The sequence below is a fragment of the Onychomys torridus genome, chromosome 14 (assembly GCF_903995425.1).
Source record: "Onychomys torridus chromosome 14, mOncTor1.1, whole genome shotgun sequence".
Lineage (NCBI taxonomy): Eukaryota > Metazoa > Chordata > Mammalia > Rodentia > Cricetidae > Onychomys > Onychomys torridus.
In genome coordinates, this window is record NC_050456.1 from 55,250,126 (window position 1) to 55,272,988 (window position 22,863).

The window sequence follows — 22,863 nt, forward strand, 5'->3', positions numbered from 1 at the left end:
AAATGGTTGGTGCAATGCTGGGGATCGAACTCAGAGTTCCAGGCATGCTAGACAAGCACTCTTTATAAAGCGTCACACCCCACCCCTTCTTCCAGAGATTTTATTTGGATAGCAAAGGAGATCATGGTCATAAGCACATTGAGCCAAAGTAAGGAGTTACCTGTGTCTCTTCTAGATGTTGTTCTCAGGGCGCAAGTTTGGAGGTGTCCTGGGAGGGTTTGACAAGGATCTGGTCCCAGTTCCCAAGCTGTGCAACAATAGGCAAGACACTTGTGCTCTCTGGACTTTTGTTGGAGACTGAGTGAGACACACCCCTTTCCAGGTTCTCTATTGCCTAGTACTTTTGCACATCCCGTGCTGGATGCATGTCTCCTCCCACGTCTATAGACACAGCCAGCCAATCCCCAGCCTAGATTATGCCAGCTCTGTAGCCCTTTTCTTCCTTCCCCAGCTTCCACCTCACTGGGAAGGTGCCTGGAATGTGCATTCACAGTAGTCTGCACTACTCTCTGGCAGAGTGTTGGTTGGTTTTGCTCCTTTGGGGGACCCACCACCCAGCTCTCAAATAAATCACACATGGAGGCTTATTCTTAATTATAAATGCCCAGCCTTAGCTTGGCTTGTTTCTTGCCAGCTTTAAAAAAAAAAAAAAAAAAAAAAAACAACAACAACTTTAAATCATCCCATCTACCTTTTGCCTCTGGGCTTTTTCCTTTTCTGACTTCTGTAATCTTACTTTCATTTTGTAGCTGGCTGTGTGGTTGGGTGGCTGGGTGGCTGGGTGGCTGGGTGGCTGGGTGGCTGGGCAGCTGGCCCTGATGTCCTCCTCTCCTTTTCTTACTCTTTCTTCCTCTTCCCAGATTTCTCCTTCTATTTATTCTCTCTGCCCGCCAGCCCTACCTTTTCTCTCTCCTGCCTTGCTATTGGCCATTCAGCTCTTTATTAGACCATCAGGGGTTTTAGACAGTGACAGTCACACAGAGTTAAACAAATGCAACATAAACAAAAGTAACACACCTTACAATAATATTCCACAACAGCAGAGGACTTCATGGGAATTGTGTCCAACCTTCTCCTCCACTAGTAGACCATAAAGTCTGTTGGGACAAAGACCACATCCCTCTTGTTCACATCTGTAGCCACAGTGCCTGGTACCAGTGTAGATGCTTCCTAAAACTTATACCATTTGAAGGTTTCCGTGAATAACCTACATCTATTTAGTATGCATTATGAATACCCCCAAATCTATCTCATTTTAGGAAATCTGCTGTGCTAATTTTCTGGATGCTATGTCACAAATTACCGCTGAAAGTTACCTGCTTTTAAATATATATATATATATCACTTATTATTTCTATGTCTATAGGAGAAAAGTTCAGACAGGGTGCATGTTGTTGGCTTGCCTCTGCTCCATGTCTGAGACTGTAGGGGTAAGACCCAAAGGCCAGAAGCTGAATCTTCCAAAGACTTAGTTTAGCACCTGTACTGATTGTCTCGCTTGGCCAAGGAGCTATTGGGAGCTATCGGCCAGAGAGCCCTCCTGTGGCATCTGTATCACTTGCGCTTCCTCACAATACGGCAGCTGGTGTCTTCTGAGGACAGCATCTCATTTTTGTGACCAGGCCCTAAGGGTCTCAGAGCATCCACCCCCTCTCATTCTGTTCCCGAGAGACAAGTCCTTAAGCTTAGCACACATGCAGAGGAGGGGGGATCGGGCTCCAATAGTCACAGAAGTATGGCAGAGAACTTGTAAACATACTTTGAATTCCCCATGAGCACTGGATAAACATGAGAGACAAGTATTATTAGGTGGAGAGGCAGTGTTGGAAGGAGGCCTTCTACTCACAGTCTGGTTGTGCTGCTTGTCCCTGTGTGAGCTTGGGGGGTTTGCACTCTGAGATTTGGGCTTCCCTGTTTACACAATAAGAAGGTAGCAGTTGTTGATCTCTCATGGCATTTGCATGCCGGGACTCTTCTTGCCTCTGTGAGTTGAGGAAGAGCCAGGCCTACTTGCCTGGAACCTGGCCTTCTGGGGACATCCCTGGCACTGACCATAACTGGTTCCTGACACGGCAGGTGACAAAACGTGACTGAAGCTCAGAAAGATCTGACACCAGGAGGAACTTTAAGGAACCCACGGAGAAGCGCTAAGGGCCTGGGGAGTCTCAGGTCTTTTCTACTCTTGCTGTGGATACATGCATTTTATCCCAGCACTCCAGAGGCAGAGGCAGGCACAACTCTGTGAGATTGGAACCAAACCGGTCTCCTTATCAAGTCCCAGACCAGCCAGTGCTACATAGTGAGATCTTGTCTACAAATAAATAGCTGACATGAATGAGTAAGTCAGCAAGCAGCATTCCTCCTGGGATCTGCCCTGACTTTCCTCAATGATGGACTGTGACCTGGAAGTACAGACCAAAGAAATCCTTTCCACCCTAAATTGCTTTTGGTCAGTGTCTTATCACAGCTACAGAGAGGATATTAGTTAGGACAGAGGGTATACTTCCAGCAACCTAAAGACACACACACACACACACACACACACACACACACACACACACCTCCCAAAGGTTCTGCTACCTCTGAATAGCACCGTTTGGGGACACACTGGTCTTTGGGAGACCTTCAATATCCAAACTGTATCTGTCAGGAACATTTCTCCCAGATGACTGCTATTCATACCAACTACTGATGGGGGAAAGAAGGTCTTAAACCTGACCTCGAGCTGTAGACATTTGGTAGTTCTTAGTTACAGAGTCACGTGCAGACCTGTGCTACAGGGAAAGGAGAGGGTGTGTTGGATCTACAGAGTCCACGTGCCACATACAACCATCAACTGTACTAATCTGGCCAGGTTGACACTCCCCGAACACTGCCTCCCACTCTGAGGTTGCTGTCTTGGTCCCATGATTGGGAAAGCTCTTGTCTCCAGCCAGGTGCCAGGGATTGGGGTATCCAAAGTCAGAACTAGGGGCACACTCCCGGGATCCCATGCAAATAACCGAATGAAACAGAACAACTCTCAATCCCTACAAATCCTCTCCCTGTGAGGAGCACCGCCAAGAGAGCTGAGTTCGTCCAGTGTGGTCATCTCCGCCGATGGATGGGGACACTGAAGCCTGCAAAAGGGAAGAGAGTCACAAAACGTCCCAGAGGAAAATGGGCATGAACACTGTCTAGAACTCGCGGCTTCCAGGTCAGCAATCGTGAATCTATAGCTGAGGGCCGCCCCTCCTCGATATGTCCATCAGGAAATTCCCGACCGACCGCCACAATTCCTTCCGCGCCAGGAATCCCCTCCGGAGTTTGCGCTCTGTGTGGCAGGTTGAAAACTTCCTCCGCAGCCCTGCACACACTTCTCAGCACCCTAAGAGAGAGGTGAGAAGGGAGAGAACGTCCAGAACATCCCCGCGATAACTTGTAGCTGAGGGATGGTGGGGTGGCGGCAGCAGCAGAAGGACCCACCGGGAACGCGCTGGCCCTTTAAGGGGGGGACGGAGCGCATGCGCGGCGCGGGCCGGAGTCGAGCCTGGTGGGCGGCGGGAGGCGCCGCGGACCCGGCCGGCGGCAGCGGTGGCTTCTGCTTCGCCGAGCCGGGACGCCGCCATCGGCCGGTGGGCTGCACCTTCATAGGCTGCTGCTCCCCGGGGATCCGTGCCCCGGCATCCGCCGGGGATTTGTCGCTCGCCGCCGCGGGCGGAGCCTACGGACCTGCCCGCGCGCCCCGCGCGCCCAGCTCGGCTCAGCCTGGCCGCGGGAGCCCTAGCGCAGCATCCTCCGACCGCTCTTGCTGCAGCTGGTGGAGGGCGGCGAGCCTGACCCTCAGTGACCTCAGCCTGGTCCCCGCGCATCACCCCAGGCGCTCCCCCACGATGGCTGAGCCTGGGGCCCCGCGTCCCGCTTTGGCTCGGCTGGGACCGCGCCACGCCAGGTGCCCCCGGTACCCCCGCTGATCCGCTCCAGGCCGGGGATCTCAGGGCCCGGGAGCCCCCAACTGTCGCCTCCCCCGCCGCGCCCTTCCCCTCCGCCCTCTCCGCTGCTGTTCCCCCCCGGGCTAGGGGCTAGGGGACCTAGACAAAGCCCCACTTTGTGCGGGAGGCGGGCGTGGAATGTGCGCGGCGGCGCGCGCCCCCTCCCCGCCCCGCCAGCTGCAAGTCTTGGCTCCCAGAAGGGTCGCGACGGAGAAGTCGCCCCCGGCGCCGCTCTCTCCCCCTGCATCCTCGGTCCCCGGGGTCCAGACTAGGAGCTCACGCGGGCCCTCTTCGCTCGCGCCGGTGTGAGTGTGCAAGGATTCCGTAGAGGAATTTGTTCTCTCCAAAACTGGGAGAGTGCCTTGGGCCTCTTTTCCAGCGTTGCCGCAGGAGCTCTCTGGCCTCAGTCTCCCTAGCCTCTCCCCCCCCCCCACCCCACTCCGGGCCCCTACTTTTCTCTTCTTAGCCATCCTAGATCGCTGCGGGTCATTGTTCTCGCTGCCAAATGGGGGTGCTTTGTACAGGCTGCCAAGTTGGGGTATGTTCTCTTCATCCCGTTTTTCAAACAAAACAGGGCTACTAAGGCGGACCCTGGGCAACCCACCTGGCCATCACTCCAGGTTGATGCGCTGATTCTTTCTTACCAAATAGTATTTTATTGTACAGGAGCCACGCCCTGGTTTCTTAAAGGCGCCCGGCACTGTTTGGCCATGTGTTATCTCTATAGCGGGTGTGTGGGAGGCCTTCTGTAAGGCACTAATTTTTCCCGCCTCCTGATATATCCTCCCACCCCCGTCGAGGATTTAGGGATGCCAGGGGGAAAGAAAGTGGTCCCGAGTGGCAGCAGCGGTGCCTCCCCGCACGCAGCAGCTGCCACCGCTGCTGCCGCCGCCGCCGCCCACTCTGGCATTAAACGTTTGGAGACCAGCGAAGGGGCCTCAGCACAGAGAGATGAGGATCCAGAGGATGAAGGGGAAGAGGACCTACGAGATGGAGGTGTCCCTTTCTTCATCAACCGAGGTGGACTGCCAGTGGACGAGGCCACCTGGGAAAGGATGTGGAAGCATGTGGCCAAGATCCACCCGGATGGAGAGAAGGTGGCCCTGCGGATCCGTGGGGCCACGGACCTGCCCAAGGTAAGACCATGGAAGGGGTGGGCACAATGAGGATGGGTTTTATTGACCCTGGAGCTACGAAAATAACCCACACACCACTTGCTTCTGATGGGTGCAGTAGGGGACCATTGGTAAGGTAAGATTTTTAAAACATAGGTAGATGGCACCTGTCCAGAACTTTCTTTCCAGTGCCTTTGGAGTCATTTAATGAGGGAGGCTCAGTGCCCTATCTCCAGGAGGCCCTCTCCCATGGCTTTCTGAGTAGGACCACAGATGAACTGGGGAACCGAAGTAGCTTGGCATCTTTTTGGCTCAGGACACTTGACAAGCCAGAAAACTGTGAGACTAATGATGAATGACCGGCGTAGTGCAAGACTTTGTATGGTGGGAAAATAGTTTCATATATTACCTACTGAGTTTGACCAGCCACATTCCAAAGGAAGTACAGTTTGGGCTCCCTTTTAAGATGAGAAACTCAAAAGGTACATGGGACTTAGGACAGAGCTGGGAGTCAGCACCAGGTCTTGGGGCTCCAGGGATATTAGCAGTGGGTCTGTGGGGAAGAGAGGAGTTCGGTATTCTCCTGCATTGGCTGGAACTCTTCTGCCCTAACAGAGCCTCCATGGTACTGCCAAGGAAGGAAGGAGAGGCTCTGGCTCATTCATCTTTGTCTTCTTGAGGTCTCCTGTGTGCCTGGCACAGGGTGGGCACTTATGTGTGTTTGCTAAATGAAAGGACATTTGGGTTGTGCTGTGCAGGGCTATCGTGTGTGTGTGTGTGTGTGTGTGTGTGTGTGTGTGTGTGTGTGTGTGTAATGTTTCTGTTCCGTCTAAGGAAGCACTCACTGCTCCACGTACTGAGGCTATTGGTCAGAAGTCAGACCCAAGGCTTGGTCCTGCCAGAAGAGAGGGGAGAATGGAGTTACTGATGTGTGGAGGCCAGACCTGTTTTGCTTTTCTGAGTTATTGCCATAGCCATCACAAAATAGTTTTTTTTTTTTCATCATCCCCTCATTTCTTTAGCACAGACATTGTTTCCACTGTCTTACCCTTAAAGTGAACACTGTGCCAAACATTCTAAAACACAAATTCCGGGTCCAGCTTTGATGTTTGACCTTAGGATAAATTCCAAAACAAGAAAGTATGACATCGTGGGATTTAGGTAATGTTTTGGATCACCTGCCTATCCAAGTGAGCTCAAGGCAGTCCCCTCCAGCCTGCTTGAGTCACAGTTTTCTTATCTGTAAAATGGGTTGGTGGCAGAGAGGGTAAAATGAGAAACTGGGACTGTTGTTGAAGAGATGCTACCCAGTGTATCTGGCTGATGAGGCCACCACTACACACATGCCCCACAGTATCCAGTCCCCATAGTTCTGTCTGAATCGGACCATAGGAGAGCGGCAGAATGGTCACTGCATTGGGGGTCTCCAACCATCAGTGTGTTCAATAGCGATTGGTCAGTATGGTCCATCTTCAGGCCTCGTGTTCAGGAAGGAAGGATGTGTTTGAAAGGATGGAGCTGTTTGGTACAGAGGAGCCTCGGAAGATGGAGAGAATGCTGAAACTTCTCATCTTTAAACCACTGGGGAAATGTCTCAGATTGAGGAAGTGAGAAGCCTGAAGCTCAACTGTAAACTTGGCCCAGGGAACCCTTAGGGTCCAGGGGATGTGGAGGAGCCCTAGAGGCCACGGAGAAAAGCAGCAATATTGGGTATCATATTGTGAGCTGCAGAAAGGCCTGAGCCTGGCCTGTCCCCTCCCTAGTGGCCGGCTTCAGAGGTCACACTGCCCACGAGAGGCCCGGGAACAGTTTCTTAGCCGCTTGAGCCAAACATGAACCTTGGGAGATTTCTCACATAATGATCCATAACTTTTGGCATCTTTACAGGAAGGGAAGAGATATGGGAACAGCGAGTCTATGGCAGCCGGCAGGAGGGGCTGGGGTGTGTTTTCCGCTCCCTCATTTGGCTACAGCTTCCCATGCCCCCACCTGCCTTCCCTGAGTTTTACAGGCTAAGCCTCTACAAGGAGCTGGAGCCACAGCATCAGGGCAGTGTGGTCAAAGGCAGTACTCTGCAGGGGCAACCACCATGTTTTCTCATCCTTGCTGTCTCCTGACTACTTGTGAGAGGAAGGCTTGCAACATCCTTGCCCCTCAGCATCCTCCCCAGCTGTCAGTGGATCAGCAGCAATGCCCACTTCATGGGAATGCTGAGATGAGCCGCTGATGGAAAGCGTGTAACACCTCATTAGGTGAGCATCTGATGCACACAGTGGGCATGCAGCAAGCCACAAGCACCCGCAGTCCCTGCAAGAGCGATGCCAAACATAACAGTTTCTGGAAGGTTCCAAAAGCCAGCAGCAGGCTACTCTCCTTCATGAGAATCTCTCCTGTTTGCAGCTGCCATTCCCTCTGAAAGCCCAGCAACCACCTACCCAAACCCAGCTGAAGACCTAGCTGTGGTTTTGACCACTAAGCACCTGCAGATGGGAATCCAGACGTCTCCAGAGGGCCAGATGGCCCAGGGAAGTGTGTGCTGGACAGTCCTTGGCGCACATTGGTAGCCAGGTGTTGGGCAGTATTCTGAGGTGTCTGCTAGTAACAGCTCAGTGATGTTCCCAGGCAGGTTCTGTTACTGCACTTTCAGGAGTGGGGTGCATTTACCAATGAGGCATTTTGAAGGACTTCTGTCCATCCCTAAGTCCTTCCTGACTCACCTCTGAGTCCAGCCACAGGCTCTCCCACCTCCCCTAGGCCTCCTCATTGTACTGGACTGAGGGAATCTTCCAGTAGGGTTGTTCTAGAACCCTGGACTGTCTGGTTCCTTGGTAAGGTGGTCTCTAAAGCCATGCTTAGGATCCTAGGTCATTTTCTGACCCTTCTTACATGGCAGCCTTCTCGACGTGCCCATGATGCTTTTGTGGGTACCACCTGATCCTGGCTTGAGCCTGTTCCCAAATCTCTCTGCCTGAGCTTTGGCAATTTCTTTTTCTATGGCTCCCTCCCTGTCCAGAGTGACTCGCGAGCAGGTGGGTTCAGTTACGCAGCTCCAGTTCTTGGAACCTACTTAACCAAGGAGGGGTGATTTTGCGGTACTGAGGTCAGGTGACATGGGTGGATATGCAGTACTACTTTTAGAGGTTTACTAAGTTATTTCTGTCCTACCTCCCCACCCCCATACCCTCGACCAGAATGGGCAGCCAGCCTGTTGGACAGTTCTAGGGTGCATTTGTGATCAGACGAGGGAAAGCAGGGCCCATCCCGAGCTTGGCTCCTGCAGGTGGCTGTAAGTGACAGTACCAGTTGGAAGATGGAAGTGATGGGAAAGAGGAAGTAACTTCTCCAAGCTGTGGCATCTGCTGCTAGAGACTGCCTAGACAGGAAGCAAAGGACCCCCGGGCGAGAAGAGGGAAGAAAGGCATGCTGGACTATCTCTAGAGCCAGGGCACTTCCTTCCTGTGGCTCCGCCCTTTGGGGCGGGGCAGTGTCTGCTAGAAACACGCACTAGAGACAAATGTGTGGTGATAACTAGTGTGTGACTTCCCTTCCTGACAGAGCCCAGACACAACAAATATAGTGTTTCCGAGAGCCCAGCCTCTCCTCCACTGGACCGCCTACCGAGGATGAGCCTTTCCTCCCCCATACAGCCTCACCCTGAGTGTACTTAGGACTCCTGATGCTCCTTCCCTTTATTCCCACCCTTACATTTGCAGCAAGGTGGGCATGGGCAAGCTCTGTGTGGGCTTGGAGGGTCCAATGACAACCTACTGGGAAAAGAGAGGAACACACCACTTAGACGTGGAGTGGGTGGGGGAAGGGTGTTTTGAAGCAAGACCTGCCCCCACACTATGTTCCCCCTCACACTGCTCCTTGACAGTTCCGGTTGGTGCTTTGGAAGCCCTGGCACACCTGTCCTGCCGTGGAGATGGGTGACAGCCCTTGCTGAGGTTATAGCCACCTGTCTAGGGTAGGTCCCTTAGCTGAAGGTGCCACCTGGTAGAATGGAACACTGAGAAAGCCAGTTTTAATCTGGTGCTTGAGCCAGAGAGTACTGGTCTGTTTTTCATGGCTATAATGAAATACTGGAAGCAGGACACTTATGAAGATAGGTTTATTTAGCTTGCAGCCTTGGGGACTGGAGGACCTGGGTTGGCTCAGCCTGTGGTCAGGTCTAATGGCTGTGGATGGTACCATGATAGGAGCATGGGGAGGTAGATCATACTGGAAGGAAGAAGCCACAGGAAGGGGGAGCTGGTTTTGCCCTTTGATGATAAGCCTGAGAACTGCCTTCTGCCTTTCCAGGGGTGCGTCTCCAGTACTCTAATACCTTTGTCTAGAACCTACCCAGGGACAAAGGGTCTAACACCTTTGCCACATCCAAGCCACAGAGCAGAGTGAACCCCTGATCTAAACAAATTAACCCCAATATGGACATTCTTGCTAAGCATTAATGAATGCATATTTTAAATTTAATATAGTCTGTGGATCCTCCTGTGTTTTCTAAAATTATTTAACAGCATAAAATTATAAGGTCAGGGCTGGAGAGATGGCTCAGCGGTTAAGAGCACTGGCTGCTCTTCCAGAGGTCCTGAGTTCAATTCCCAGCAACCACATGGTGGCTCACAACCATCTGTAATGAGATCTGGCGCCCTCTTCTGGCATGCAGACAAAAAACACTGCATACATAATAAATAAATTTTTAAAAAATAAATAAAATTGCAAGCTCCATTTTAGAAGTACAGTCGGGTATCAAGGATGGCTGAGCTGGGGGGTCTGGGAGGAGGCTTGGGATAGAAGGGTTCCCAGGGAAAGCAACTCAGATAAGGAGCCTCTCCTGGGTATTGCTCTGGGGGGAAGGGATGTGACAGGGACTGGAAGCTCCAGGGTGTGCTATCCATGTGACAGCTTTTTCCTCCATCTGTCCCTAGATTCCCATACCAAGTGTGCCTACTTTCCAGCCGACGACGCCCATCCCTGAGCGCCTGGAAGCCGTGCAGCGCTACATCAGGGAGCTGCAGTATCCTCTCGGGTCCAGAGCTGTGGCCACCACTTGGTGACAGCCCCAAAGACCAAGTGGGGCCTGGAGAGGGATGGGCAGGGCCAGCTCCCTCCCAACTCCAGAGCTGCCATGCACTGGCATCTCTGTTCCCTGGAGCTGCCAAGGCTGTGTCTGAGTGCTGGACCCGCTCCAGCTTCTCCAGCACCAGCTTCCCCATGGTGTGTGTGTGTGTGTGTGTGTGTGTGTGTGTGTGTGTGTGTGTGTGTGTACCTCTGTAGGGAGAGAAGGGGGCTTCTAAGTACCTTGATGAGAAAAGGGGGTATCAGCTATCATTCATCCTGCCCCAGCCAAGATGATATGGATATAATATCCATATCTTCAGGTTTTCTCCTAATTCTTGGCATTTTTCTTCCCTGGCAGCAGGCCAGCTGCCTTATGTCTCTGCTCTGGGCCCCTGGACCCAGGACCACCAGCCCAGGGGGTTGCACCACACATAATGGGCTGGGGCCCCCCACCCACATCAATCACTAATTAAGAAACTTCACCATGGGCATACCCACAGGCCAGTCTGCTGGGGGCGTGTTCTTAATTGAAGTCCCCCCTTCCCAAATGACTTAGCTTGTGTTAAGCTGACAGAAAACCACCTGGCCCAGGGGAGGTGGTGGCCCCTCCAGCCTTCTTAGCTGTTTGGAAAACCCAGCACTGCTAGGAGCTAAGGCTGCTTTCTCAGTCCTGCCTGGGGTGGCTGCCCAATCAGTGTCCTGTCCTGTGACAGGGGGCCAGGAGAGACCGAGGGAGATGGTGGGAAGAGAACCCCCATGCTGCACCCTGTCTCCTCTCCCCAGGGAACAAGTCCTAAGCATCCCACATGGTGCTTTGTGGCAAGGGTCCTTGTATAGCCATCCTAGGGGTCTGGGATGGCAGCCAAGGGAATAAGACAGCCTTCCAGACCAAGCCAGGAAGCCCTTAACCACTGTCCCCAGGTACAATCACACAGGGACACAGTTCTTTGAAATTAAGAAGAGCAGACCTCTGACAGGGTAAGTACCAGGCCTCTGCCCTGGGCTCTCAGGGTTTCCCCACCTTCCACTGGATTCGATCCCACTAGGGAACCTCAATGGTTTGCCTTTGAGTGACAGCTTAAGAAGGTAGTCGGGGACTTTCTCCAGGAAAGCCAGCCAGCCATAAGATGGGGGAAGGGCGCTACCCTGGGGAAGGAAATTCCAATGAGATAGGTGGCCACCCCAGGCTGAAGAAAGGGAAGTTCAACTGAGCTAATAGGGTAACCCTCCTCCCCAGCTTGCCTGGTTTTGGGTAGATAGGCCCTGTTGGGCGGGGGAGTGGTGGGAGGGGGTAGCAGGGAAGAGCCTTGAAGCCTCCCATACGCTCTGCATTATGGGGTACCTGTATTCTTACCCAGTCTGCCCAGTCATGAAGTAGAAAGTCCGGTAGCTAAGCATCAGATCCCACAAGAAAGAAAACTGCTTTGCTCACTGAATCTCTGGTCCTAGACAGCTTTAAATTGCTTATTTACTTAATTGTGGGGGTGGGGGGGGGGGGCGCTGAGTTGCTTATTTATTTAACTAACGGCCCCGTCTCGAAACCCTGGGGTCGAACCCACCTTCTCTGATCCCAGGCTTTGCTCTTGTACTTCAGTGGCTGCTTTGGCTGTATGTATCCATCCTCCCACAGGATACAAGAGTCCCAGGCACAGCCCGTGGCCACGCTGAGTCCTCAGACCTGGAGGATAGACTGTTTTGAAATGGCCTAATTTTTGCCAGGCGGTGGTGGCGCACGCCTTTAATCCCAGCACTTGGGAGGCAGAGCCAGGAGGATCTCTGAGTTCGAGGCCAGCCTGGGTGGGCTACAGAGTGAGTTCCAGGACAGTCGTCAGGGATATACAGAGAAACCCTGTCTCAAAAAAGAAAAAGAAAAAAAAAAAAAAAAGGAAGGAAGGAAGGGCCAAAATTCCAAGGTCAGGGGCAGGCAGGGGATTCAGGACAGCTGTCTTCCTGAGATCCTGCATCCAGGCTGCAAAGAGTACTTCCCAGCTGTGGTTCCATGAGGAGTGTTTGCTGTGCTCAGAAAGGGACCCCATCAAGGCTAAGCTTCTCTCCCCTCCCCCAGCCCCGCTGCCCCGGAGAAGGCATGTCCATTCATGCTCCCCTCCCCCAGAAGTCTTTGGGCAGAGCAGGAGCCAGGCCAGGGAGGAAAAAGTGAATGGTGGGAAGGGCGGAGAGAGTGGGCCTACTTCCTGAGCTCCAGGGCCTGCCTCCTCACCCCCTCAGACTCTAGACTTGGGAGGGGGTGAGTGAGAGGGGAGTCGGTGAGGAAACACCAGGCCTGGGAGATCAGCGGCTTGGAGGGAAGTCTCTGGCCAAGGCTTTCTGGCTGCTCACCAAATAGGAGGGCCTGAGGGGGCTGGAGACAGTCTCCACACAACTCCGCCTCCCTCTCCCTAGGCTGATGGACCTGGCCAAGGAAATGACCAAAGAGGCTCTGCCAATCAAATGCTTGGAAGCTGTGATTCTGGGAATGTATCCTTCCTCCTAGCGACCCAGCCCTGGCAGCCTGTGGTGGAATGGGAGGGTCTCTTGACATCCAGCATGGAGCACCTCCCGAGGTGGAGGAGTCTCTGCAGAAGGGAGGGTCCTTGGGGAGGACTTTCTCTCAGTGCCTCCAGTGCTACCTTGCCAGGCCTGCTGGATAGCTCATTTTTTTCCAGTCCCATGGACAAGGTGACTCTGTTTTCAGAACTCCAAATCTGGGTACAGTTGTACCCTGGCTGCTGTGTCATTTCTAAGTCGGGGAGAAGCAGCAGGGAGGCCCATGGTTGGCACATCCAGATAGTGATGACTTATAGAGAAGACAGACGGGGTCTTGGAAGCAGAGCTGCCTGCCTACAAAGATGCATAGCGTTTCTCAGCCAACCTCCCAAGGGCAGAGGAGCACCTAGGGAGACTGACAGGCCCCCCAGGAGAAAAGCAGCCCTCTGCAGGGACCCCATTTAGGGCTGCGGAGGGAGATGGGTATTTGTAACCAGTTTCTGGCTTCAGAAGATGAGTGTTTAGGGGCTCTTTGGCACACATATACTATCCTGACCTGGCCCTTTCCTTAACTCATTGATTCACTAGTTACCTCACCAACAGCATGCCCACCCTGGAACGCTTCCCCATCAGCTTCAAGACCTATTTCTCAGGGAACTACTTCCGCCACATTGTGCTGGGGGTGAACTTTGGGGGCCGCTACGGCGCCCTGGGCATGAGCCGGAGGGAGGATCTGATGTATAAACCTCCAGCCTTCCGCACACTCAGTGAGCTTGTGCTGGACTACGAGGCGGCCTACGGGCGCTGCTGGCATGTGCTGAAGAAGGTGAAGCTGGGCCAGTGTGTGTCCCACGACCCCCACAGTGTGGAGCAGATTGAATGGAAGCACTCGGTGCTGGACGTGGAGAGGCTGGGCCGGGAGGACCTCCGCAAGGAGCTAGAACGCCATGCCCGAGACATGCGTCTCAAGGTTAGACCCGGCAGTGGTCCCCGGGGCCAATGTCAACTGCAGCTTCCTCAGAGGATCCTCTCCAAGCTTTTTCCAACTTGCCCTGACCAGTAGGGGTTGCCTGAAGATGAAGTATCTACTTGGACTCAGGCTCAGGCATTGCTCAAAAAAGTCCTGTTGTTGGACTCGAACCTTCGGTGGCCAGACCAAGAAACTCTACTCTAGAAGGAGGAAGGGAGTGAGCTGGGTGTGCACAGTCATAGGTCTTGGACGTGTGAAGGACAGGGACATGGTACTCCAGGCCTGGGTGCTTTGAATGGAAGAAGCAGACACCTGGTCTATCTGAGAATGTGGCAGGATAGGGTAGTGAACAGCCCCACCTCCCCTGTTCATCCTGACTCCTGAGTCCCTGAGCCCCTGCCCTCAGTCAGGGACCAGGAGATCAGCAGAGATGGGGGGGTCCGCCTACAGGGAAGACAGCATGGTGGCTCCTCCCCATCTTCCCCACCACTCAGCAGGTGCTAGAGAGTTGGAGGAATCTCTTGGACCAAGAACAGTAGACTAGGATCCTGAGGTGTTGGCTTCAGTAGCATTCTAGCAGATAAGATTGGGGAGGGCGCCCTCAGTCTCCCTGGACCAGAGATACCTTTCCTAGGGCCTGCCAGGGCGCTCTCCTCTCTATCTCGCAGCCCTACTGCACTGTGGCCTGCTCCTCCAGACCCCTGCTGTTAACATGGCCCTCCCCTGAGGTACATGCTGCCATAGAGTGCCATGGCGACGCCTTTCTCCCACCTTGGTGGCCCTACACCCCGAGGTTCAGTGTTTTCAAGGCAGCAACAAGGCACAGATAGAAATGGAGCCTCTTGGTCCCTTCTTGAGCTTTTGATTCTCAGCCTGCTGAGATGCGGATGCTTTTTCAGCCCGTGGAAGTGAGGAAAACTCAAAGCAGGTTGACCACACTTCATAAAAGATGGTTCGGGTTTGGGGAGTTTTGTTTGTTTGTGTTTGTTTTTGTTGATTTGGTTTTTGTTCTTTTCTGAATCAGAGATACAGTTACCAGTCTGACACCTGAATGGCCTGAGGTAGTTAGTCACTGTCACTGTTGGGCTGGTAGGACCTGTCCCAGAGCGTTTCCCGTATCCCCTTCTGGCACACTTGGGTAAAGAGGCCTTTCTTCAAAGGTGTTTTCCAGCCCAGTGACAGCTCCTGCACTATGTTCAGAACCCTCAAGGAGCAGACAGCCCTACCAAGGATCTGCTGCCCTGATGGTTTAAGGGCCAGGGATGACCCAGAGACAAGGCAAAGGCCACCTGAGGCGTGGAGTGCATGGTGCCTAGGGCAGCTTCCAGGGACTGAGGCTCCTGGCAGAGCGGAGTGGGCCATGGGGCAACACAGAACATATTTCTGTTTCTTCCTCCTCATCCAGATTGGCAAGGGCACAGGCCCTCCCTCCCCCACCAAGGACCGGAAGAAGGATGTTTCCTCCCCACAGAGGGTCCAGTCCAGCCCCCACCGCAGGAACAGCCGCAGTGAGAGACGGTGAGAAGGCAGACCGACACAAGCCTCTCCTCTCGTCTTCCTGGTCCCTCTTCACTCCTCTTTTCCGCATCCCATCCATTTCTCTTTGAGAAGTCACTTGGGATGATGGGTCCGTGTGTCTGTGTGCAGACATTGCCTACAGCAATGCAGGAGGACCATTTCCCCGAAGGAAACGCCCCTCAGCCGTCTCTGGTTACCGGGTGCCCAGCCAGAGGTCTGAAGTAGGCAGCAGAATGGACTGAAGAGGGAGGATGGACCCCATGGGGCTCCCACAAGGCTCTGAGCCCTTCAGCAGTTTGCTGAAGGGGCTCTGTCTCTGACCCAAGGCTGCGTGCGCAGCCAGGAGAGAAGGCTTTGAACACAACCTTTGCCCGCTGTGGTCTGGGTTTCTCTCTGTGTCCGAATGGCAAGATTTGCTATTTAAATACCAGGCCTCTCTCCCTGATTCCCTCTGCCACATATCATTCTGGCTCTTGGTCTAAGTGTAATTGTCCTGGAACCACCTGTCTGCTGTGACGTGAGGGGCGCTGAGCAGACCTCCGGTGCTAAAATACCTGTCACCCTGACTTTGATCTAGGCGGCTTTTGTAGGGAACCGATTCTGGGCTGTTCTTGAAGCTGTTACCCAGAAACTGTGTGGATCTAGTAATGGCCATCAAAGAGGGAGAGGCTGAGTGACAAGGGACCATCTAGGACACCCCAGGCTGGCCGACTACGGTTCCAGAAACACTCCCCACACCCTCTGCTGCTGTTGTAAAGACCCCTTAGAGGAAGGAAGCCAACTGGGCAGCCCTCCCTCCCTCCATCCATCCATCCATCCATCCATCCATCCATCCCTTCCTCCCTGCCTCCCTTTTCCATCTCCCTAGTAACCACTCACTCCTCTTCTGTGCTTTCTGTTTTTCCCACAGGCCTTCAGGAGAGAAGAAGCCTGCAGAGCCCAAAGCCATGCCAGACCTCAATGGGTACCAGATCCGGGTGTGAGGCAGATGCCAGCACCCCCAGGCCTCCTCTGCTTCTGGAGGCCCTGACCCACACGAACGAACGAATCAACTTGGTTCAGGCAAGGGCTGGGGGTGGGAGGCAGGAAGGATGCCTTGCAGGTCAGCCCTGAGTGACTTCCCCTCCCACAGAGCCAAGCCCCTACCTGGGCCAAGAAGCAGTTAGTATTTTATTTGGCGTTTTAGCCCTACAACTGAAGGTGAAGGTATTTGGAGGGAAAGACATGTGGATATGCTGGTAGCTGACAAGGCTTGTTCTCTCTGAGCACTGTGTGGCTTGGGGGTGGTGGGGGGGGGCTTACTGGCTCTGTGGGCTCCTTCTTCCAGCAGTGATCGGGGTTGGTGGGCCTCGCCAGCCTGTGGGGTGAGGGTGGGGTGGGGTAGGGATGGAGAATCATGACCCAGGGAAAGGGAAGCAGGGTAGAGGTCCCCCCTGAGAAAAGTCCATTTATTCCTCAAATCAGGAACTTGGCAGAGGCCACATCTGCCTAAGGTGGAAGGCTGTGGCACAGGAGACTCTTTACATAGAACTGTGTCACCCCCAATACACGCACATACATATTGTCACCATAGCCAGCATGGGATTAGGCTATAGGCGAACCCAGAGAACCATTGCAGGGAAGAGTTCCTGGCCCCCAACACATCTGCTGGTTCAGTCTGGTCTTGACTCCTGCAGCAGCCCAGGGGCGCCTTGCAGAAGGGCTGGGCTTTGTAGAGAGTCCAGAATTGCACTGGGGACACCATGACCTTGAGAAACTGGCTGAGCATGAGGTAGTTGCATAGGGCCCTCTAGTTGTGTGAGTGGGTTCTTCTCCTCCCTTCTCAATCTCAGCCCTTGCTGGGGAAACAAGGCCAAAGGAGGACGCCTATACTCCAGCCCTGCCTTGGCTGCCCATTCAGGCTTGGGGTGGCAGCCAACTTTAGCAGTTCCTTGGGGCACGGGCAGGGAGGAGGCCAGGCAGGAGGAGTTGTCCATCTCCCAGCCCTCAGGCAAGAGATTCCCTGATTGGAAAGTGAAGTGTGGAAAGGGGCTGTCAGGGCTGGGGGAGGAGAGAGAGGCCCGGAGTTGGGAGTGTAAGTGAGACGGACGTGTGGGAGGCAGTTCAGGATGGGGCTGTGTGGGGGCTGAGTTCCCTGCAGCACAGACAGTACTGGTCAGGTTGCTGGTGGCTGTAAGTGATGGGACAGCAGGATGGGGTGACATGAAGGGGTTTTCCTGAGAGGCAGAGGCAGCCTGAGCAGCTGCCACATGTCTGAAGACGGTTGAGGGCTTGGAAAAGAGCAACAGAACTAGGAACTCAAACGCCAACGGAAACCGAGGAACGAGGGACAGTGCCGGGTGGGGACTGTGTCTGGGGAAGAGCATATCCCATTAAAGTGGGCTGCTACGTTCTACTGTTCCCACAGTGCAGACCCTAAGAGGTAGTTTTTTTTTTTTGGGGGGGGGGTCTTGTTTTGCTTTTTTTTTTTTTTTTAGGGCCAGAACTCTGAATTAGAACATGAATTGTAATTTTTAAAAGTTAACAATCATTTCAAGAAATTGTTGCTATAGGTGAGAGAGTACCAGCCTGCAGCCTCTGGGGTAGAGAGCTTGGGGAAACGCCTGATGTGCTGCAGGTAGAAATGTGACAGTTCTAAGGTTCCCAGAAGCAGAAAGGGCCCACTTCCTGTGTCCCTTTACCCCGCCCTACAGAGACCATGTGTGTACTTGCTGGTCACCAGAGGGGGCTCAGTGGGATAGAATGGTGAAGCTCTCTCTGCCTGCCCGGAAATGGTCGGTGGCTGGAAGTAAAGAGGGGGAGAGGGAGGAAGAGGTGTGACCACTGGTGTCACACAGAGGCTGGCTGCCCATCACACCAGCAGTTCCTAGGCAGAGCCAGGCTCACGGGACCCTGCGCAGGCACCATGGGAAGCCAGCTGCTTAGTCCCTGGTCTTACCTGGTTCCTCCTGGGGACAGAGGGTCCCTGGGATGTGCATAGCCTTCCCCTAGGCTATACCCCTGGCCAGAGCCATGGCTGGAGCCCCAAAGGAGCATGACACTATTGGACCCCCCTCAGAGTTCAGGGAGTAGGGATAGTGGTTCCCATGTTCCCGTGCCCACCTTGAGAGGTGCAGGGCCGAGCGAGAACTTTTCCGGATCTGAATGTGGCTGCTTATCCGTAGCCCTATATGTCTCTGGCAACGTCAAGATGTGACAGAATATGAGATAAAGGGGTGTGAGGGGAGCTGGAGTCGGGTATGTTTAGAGAACAGCTCCAGGTCCCAGAGCCTTGGGACAGTCACTCTGAGCCCCAGTTCCTTCCTCTGAGGTCCAGGAAAGGAGGAAGCAGGTGGAGCATTGACTTGTTCAGGGTGTGGCAGAACAGCTGATGGCCAGCTGTGACACCCCCCCTTGCTGTTCATCTCTCCTGAGCTAAGGACTTCCGGCCTGTGGAGCCTGTCCTAGGCCACAGTGGTGCTTTTTATTTTTTACTCTTTCTCGTATGTAGCAAGCCATCCTCCCCTCTGGGGCCATTTACACAGGCTGTGCTTCCTGGGGCTGGCCTGGCTGTATGGTTTCTGGGGAGGCAGAGGCAGGGACTTTGGGGCCTTAGTCACCATCCATGACATCACTTCATCTCACTTCCTATGAGGGACGGGGACCTGGCAGGTGTGACTCCAGACCTCCTGACTCAGGCCTGCCTTTCAGCTTCTCTGGCCCACCCTTGGCTGAGGCAGGGTCAAGGTGAGGTCAGAGGAAGCTCCTTGGTGGAGGTGGCCTAGGGCAGAGGTCCCCTGTGCTGGGTGTTGGGTCAGAATACTGGGAAGCTGGCTTCAGAGAACCTTCCTCTCCACCCAGCAACCTGCCAGTCCTTTCCCTATCCATACATTTCCATGCTCCCCTGATCCCTCGTGCCAGCCAGCCACCCATCCTTAGCGGGCATGGCCAAGTGGGCAGAGCAGCGGCCTCCTGGCCCGACTCGATAATGAAGCCTAGAGACCCGGTACTGAGGAGCAGACTCAGAAAACTGACCATGGCTGATGTCTAGTCCTTCCTGTCTGTCAGGTGATGCCCCAACCCCTTGCAGCTGGGATGACTTCCTGGCTCAGGAGACTAGGTCTCACAATAGCTGTCTAGTGCCCTGAGGTCTGTGTACATAGACACCTGGCTTTCCTGCCTGGCATGAATTCTGGCTTACCACATCCTGGCCCCACCCCGCAATGCTGTCAGTGGTGGTCAGTGCAAGGATGGGCGGGTAGGGACCAATAGACTAGAGGTGTTAAAAGGCAAGGTTGTTCTAGGAGTAAGTAGGTGGGGGCTGAGGATTAACCCTGCCAGGTACCACAGCCTCCCAGCAGCATCTCCAGTCTCCAGGCAGGTGGGGCTGCCACATTGCTAGGTGCAAGCCCTTTGTTAGGACCCTCTCACTCCAGCTCGGTGCTTTGAGGTGCCAAGCCTCCTTGTTAATTTAAGTCTAAAAAGAAGTCTGGATACGGTCGACCCCTGGGCCAGTGATGATGGACCGTCCACCCCCCCCCCTCCCCACCCCCATGTTTGTCCGACTGCTGTGTTGTTGTGGATGTCATTATCCCTGTCTTCATATCAGTATTAGCCCTGCCTCTCACCACACACTTTGTCTCATTCTTTTCTCTTTTCCCCCAAAATGAATAAAGTCTCCCCAGCTCCTGTTGTATGGGCTGGCAGAAATCACACGAAACCTTGCCTGCTTCACTTTGGGAGCTGGAGCCAGGGCCCATTCCCACACTCGTCAGCCCCACTGGCTGCAGGAAGAAGCCAAGATCCTAAGCAGATGGATGGGAGGAGAATCGGAGAGTGGGGAACAGGAAGTCTCCCGGCCCTGGCAAGCTTCGATGGGATTTCGGGATTCTGGGATTTCGGGATTCTGACTCTCAGCCTGTCAAAGCTATTCAGCTCTTGCTAGCCCTAATCTGGGAGGTTTCCCATCCTGCTGGGAGGTGCCTCTTCTTCACACAGCCCTCCACAGTCAATCAGAATACAGGAGAAAGACAGTTCATCTCAGGAAGCCACAGCAACAGGGATCTGAAGCTCCTCGTCAGTTGCCCATACACAGCTTTGGGGAAACCTCTGGACTCACCGCTGTCCTCTCCATTGCCCTTTGGCTCTGCACCTCTTACCCACCCATGCTAAGGCAAGTGCAAACACAAAAAAACCAAACCAACACACACAAGAATTCTCTCTTAGAGCCCACAGAGCTTGTCAGCCAAAATCCTCTCTCACATTTCTCATAAAGCTTAAGAGTAAAATGCAGACTTGTAGAGAGGAGGTCATGTCACAGGACAGCCAAACCCCACCCTGTCCTAGCGAGGACAGTTTTAACCCTGCAAGCCTCTGTCGTTTGCACTCTGTGACGACGAGGCTTGGGGTCAGCATGGCAGCTGGGGAGGAGAGGCGATCTGCTATGATCCAGGGGTGGCTTGACATACACACTTGAATTGAGGAATTCAATTAATTAGTTGCCAGCTAAAGTACCCCCCCAATTTAAAACAAACATTTACATAAAGGTAATTGGAATTTGTGGATATGGCGAATGCATGGCATTCCATGGGGATCTGCTGTTTACACATTAAGCCTAGCTCCAATGAAACTCGGCAGAGGACGTGGTGAGAACCCCCAATGGTACAGGCCCACAGTAGGCCTGGATCTGCTCTTGAATTGAGGGATAGGACTGGCCTGGGGTGAGCCTCGGTCATCAGTGAACCAGGCTCATCATGGTCACTGCTAAGCCACTTCCATAGAATACAGATGTATTGCTGCTGACCTCTGGGCTGCTTAGAACCCAGCTTTCTGGGGAAAGCGTTTACCGTATTCTCTGCTGCCCAGGCTTCCCCAGGCACACAGCCCGACCCTACCTCATTTAGGCACATGACTGAATTGACACTTCCCCAAAGCCCTGAAGAGACTGACTTGTCCTCCTCATCTGTGGAGGGCAGTGGCAATGGGAAGCAATTGTCATACCAAGGACTAAGACTGACCCAGATGCAGGTTGCCTGGCAACAGTCAGTGTTTGCCAAAAAGGTGGAGAACCAGCTGTTGAGGCCCGACAGATGGAGGAGACAGACTGGCTAGCTCTTTTGAGCCAGCCCACACATGCCAGTTCTTTGCGATCCCTAGCCACAGAGAATTTGCTAGTGGAAAATAAAATTTCCAAGAATGTAAGTGTAATAGAATATAAGAAGTTATTCTCTCCAGAGCTAGCTGAAGTCTGGGTATAGTACAGAAGGGCCAACTTCCCTACAAAACACATGGAATTCTTCTGTCCCGGTGTGATCTGCACCTCACCAGGCTGTCTAGATAACTCTTGTCTTCAACAATTAAGGGACAGACAAGGGTGCACTAGGCTGTTGGGGGTCCTGGGTCCTAGACAGCTCCTTCCTGGTAGAAATTATAGAGATGGGCTTTCATGCCCTGGGAAGAGAAACTCCATCGTGAATTACTTAGCACACCAAAACCCAGTTCTCCAGTGAGTCACTACATACCAGCTTAGGAACTTGAAAAAGAAAAAGAAAAAAAAAAAAAAAACTAGTGGATCATATCCCTCCCTTCCCAGGCTCCAGCTGAAAGCTGGTTCTGAGCAACTCTTCCCAGCCCCCACCCTATGATGGGCAACCTGCAAGGAAGCCTGGCTCCCCTGGTCCTCTAGGAAGGTTATAAGAAATTAAGCCAAGATTCAAGACTCTGGGCTTCTTGCTGGGTCTCTGCTTCCCAGGTGAAGAGCAGTCAAGACCACACCCCTGCTGCCTCCTGGTGGGATGGGGAAATCGCTCGTTAAAGTGTTTGTTGTGCAAGCAATGAGGACCTGAGATGGATCCTTAAATCCAATGGAGGAACACTGGACATGGTGCCACATTCTTGCTGTCCCAGCACTGGGCAAGCAGAAAGGATCCCTGGAGCTCACTGGCCAGCCAGTCTAGACTACTTTTGTAAGTCCTAAGCCAATGAGCCACCCTGTCTCAAAAAACAGGGTGGCTGGATCCTGAAGGCTGACAACCACAGTTGAGGTCTCCACAGGCATGTACATACACATTCACAAGCATCCATGCACACATGCACAATTAAGTGGAAACTCAATGTAAACTGTTAACCAAAATTCTGTGTGTTTAGGGACTGAGGCACTGGGGGATCCTCCATGCAGTCAAAGAGTGAACTAGAACTGTAACTCACAGCCTGGAGCTGTCAAATACTTCCCAGCCCATGGGGCCAGTCATCCAAGCTTCCTGGGGACAACTATCCTCCCCGGTCTACTAGAATCTTTTTGGCATTCTTTGCAGCCCTTTCTTGCCATGGTACAAGCAACACAGACTTAAACCCCCTGAGAAGTACTCCTCCATCCAACTTCCTTTCACCAAAGGATGCAAACTCAAAGGTGGAGGAGAGATTAAGTGGCTTACCTAGTCATCAACCAACCTGGCCAATGTAAGGCACCCTAATCCTAATCCCTGGCTAGATTTGCTGTCTCCTAAATCAGTGGATTCTGACCCAGAGTGCACCAGCAGCTCCAGGTGATTTTAAATAACGCCAGGTCCCTGGGGAAGATGCTACCTCAAGATTGAGTATGGGGCTGGCAATCTGTTGAGGTTAAGACAGAAAACCAAGCTCACTTCATGAGGCCTCGGCTTGATGTACCGCAAAAGGAGACCAGAGAAGGACCTAAGTACCGGCAGTTAGGCCCGGCAAGAAAGAGAGTTGTTTCCAACGACAGATGGCCCACGGCTCAGCCCTG

The 22,863-nt window shown here is 53.3% G+C and overlaps 2 protein-coding genes across 2 annotated transcripts; one reads left to right on the plus strand and one right to left on the minus strand.

Annotated features, from left to right (window-relative positions):
• Nucleotides 1–918: 918 nt before the first annotated feature.
• Nucleotides 919–4,441, minus strand: LOC118595271 (collagen alpha-1(I) chain-like). The gene is made up of 3 exons (XM_036205641.1): nucleotides 4,087–4,441; nucleotides 3,466–4,039; nucleotides 919–3,367 (listed from the first exon to the last, which is right to left on the minus strand). The coding sequence occupies exons 1-3, from the start codon at nucleotides 4,439–4,441 to the stop codon at nucleotides 3,088–3,090; spliced, it is 1,209 nt and encodes a 402-aa protein (XP_036061534.1). The 3' UTR covers nucleotides 919–3,087.
• Nucleotides 3,501–17,584, plus strand: Vash1 (vasohibin 1). Its single transcript, XM_036205922.1, has 7 exons — nucleotides 3,501–5,107; nucleotides 10,015–10,103; nucleotides 11,069–11,125; nucleotides 12,548–12,622; nucleotides 13,220–13,601; nucleotides 15,007–15,119; nucleotides 16,030–17,584. The coding sequence occupies exons 1-7, from the start codon at nucleotides 4,781–4,783 to the stop codon at nucleotides 16,100–16,102; spliced, it is 1,116 nt and encodes a 371-aa protein (XP_036061815.1). The 5' UTR covers nucleotides 3,501–4,780; the 3' UTR covers nucleotides 16,103–17,584.
• Nucleotides 17,585–22,863: the final 5,279 nt, after the last annotated feature.

Bases quoted from the DNA above. Each gene is read 5' to 3' on its own strand.
- Vash1 (XM_036205922.1), top strand. From the start codon at position 4,781: ATGCCAGGGGGAAAGAAAGTGGTCCCGAGTGGCAGCAGCGGTGCCTCC. The intron at 5,108-10,014 runs GTAAGACCATGG...ATCTGTCCCTAG, and splicing joins GGGCCACGGACCTGCCCAAG to ATTCCCATACCAAGTGTGCC. The intron at 13,602-15,006 runs GTTAGACCCGGC...CTCCTCATCCAG, and splicing joins CCCGAGACATGCGTCTCAAG to ATTGGCAAGGGCACAGGCCC.
- LOC118595271 (XM_036205641.1), bottom strand. From the start codon at position 4,441: ATGGCTAAGAAGAGAAAAGTAGGGGCCCGGAGTGGGGTGGGGGGGGGG. The intron at 4,040-4,086 runs GTGGGGCTTTGT...GGGGGGGAACAG, and splicing joins ACGCCCGCCTCCCGCACAAA to CAGCGGAGAGGGCGGAGGGG. The intron at 3,368-3,465 runs GTGGGTCCTTCT...CCTCTCTCTTAG, and splicing joins AAAGGGCCAGCGCGTTCCCG to GGTGCTGAGAAGTGTGTGCA.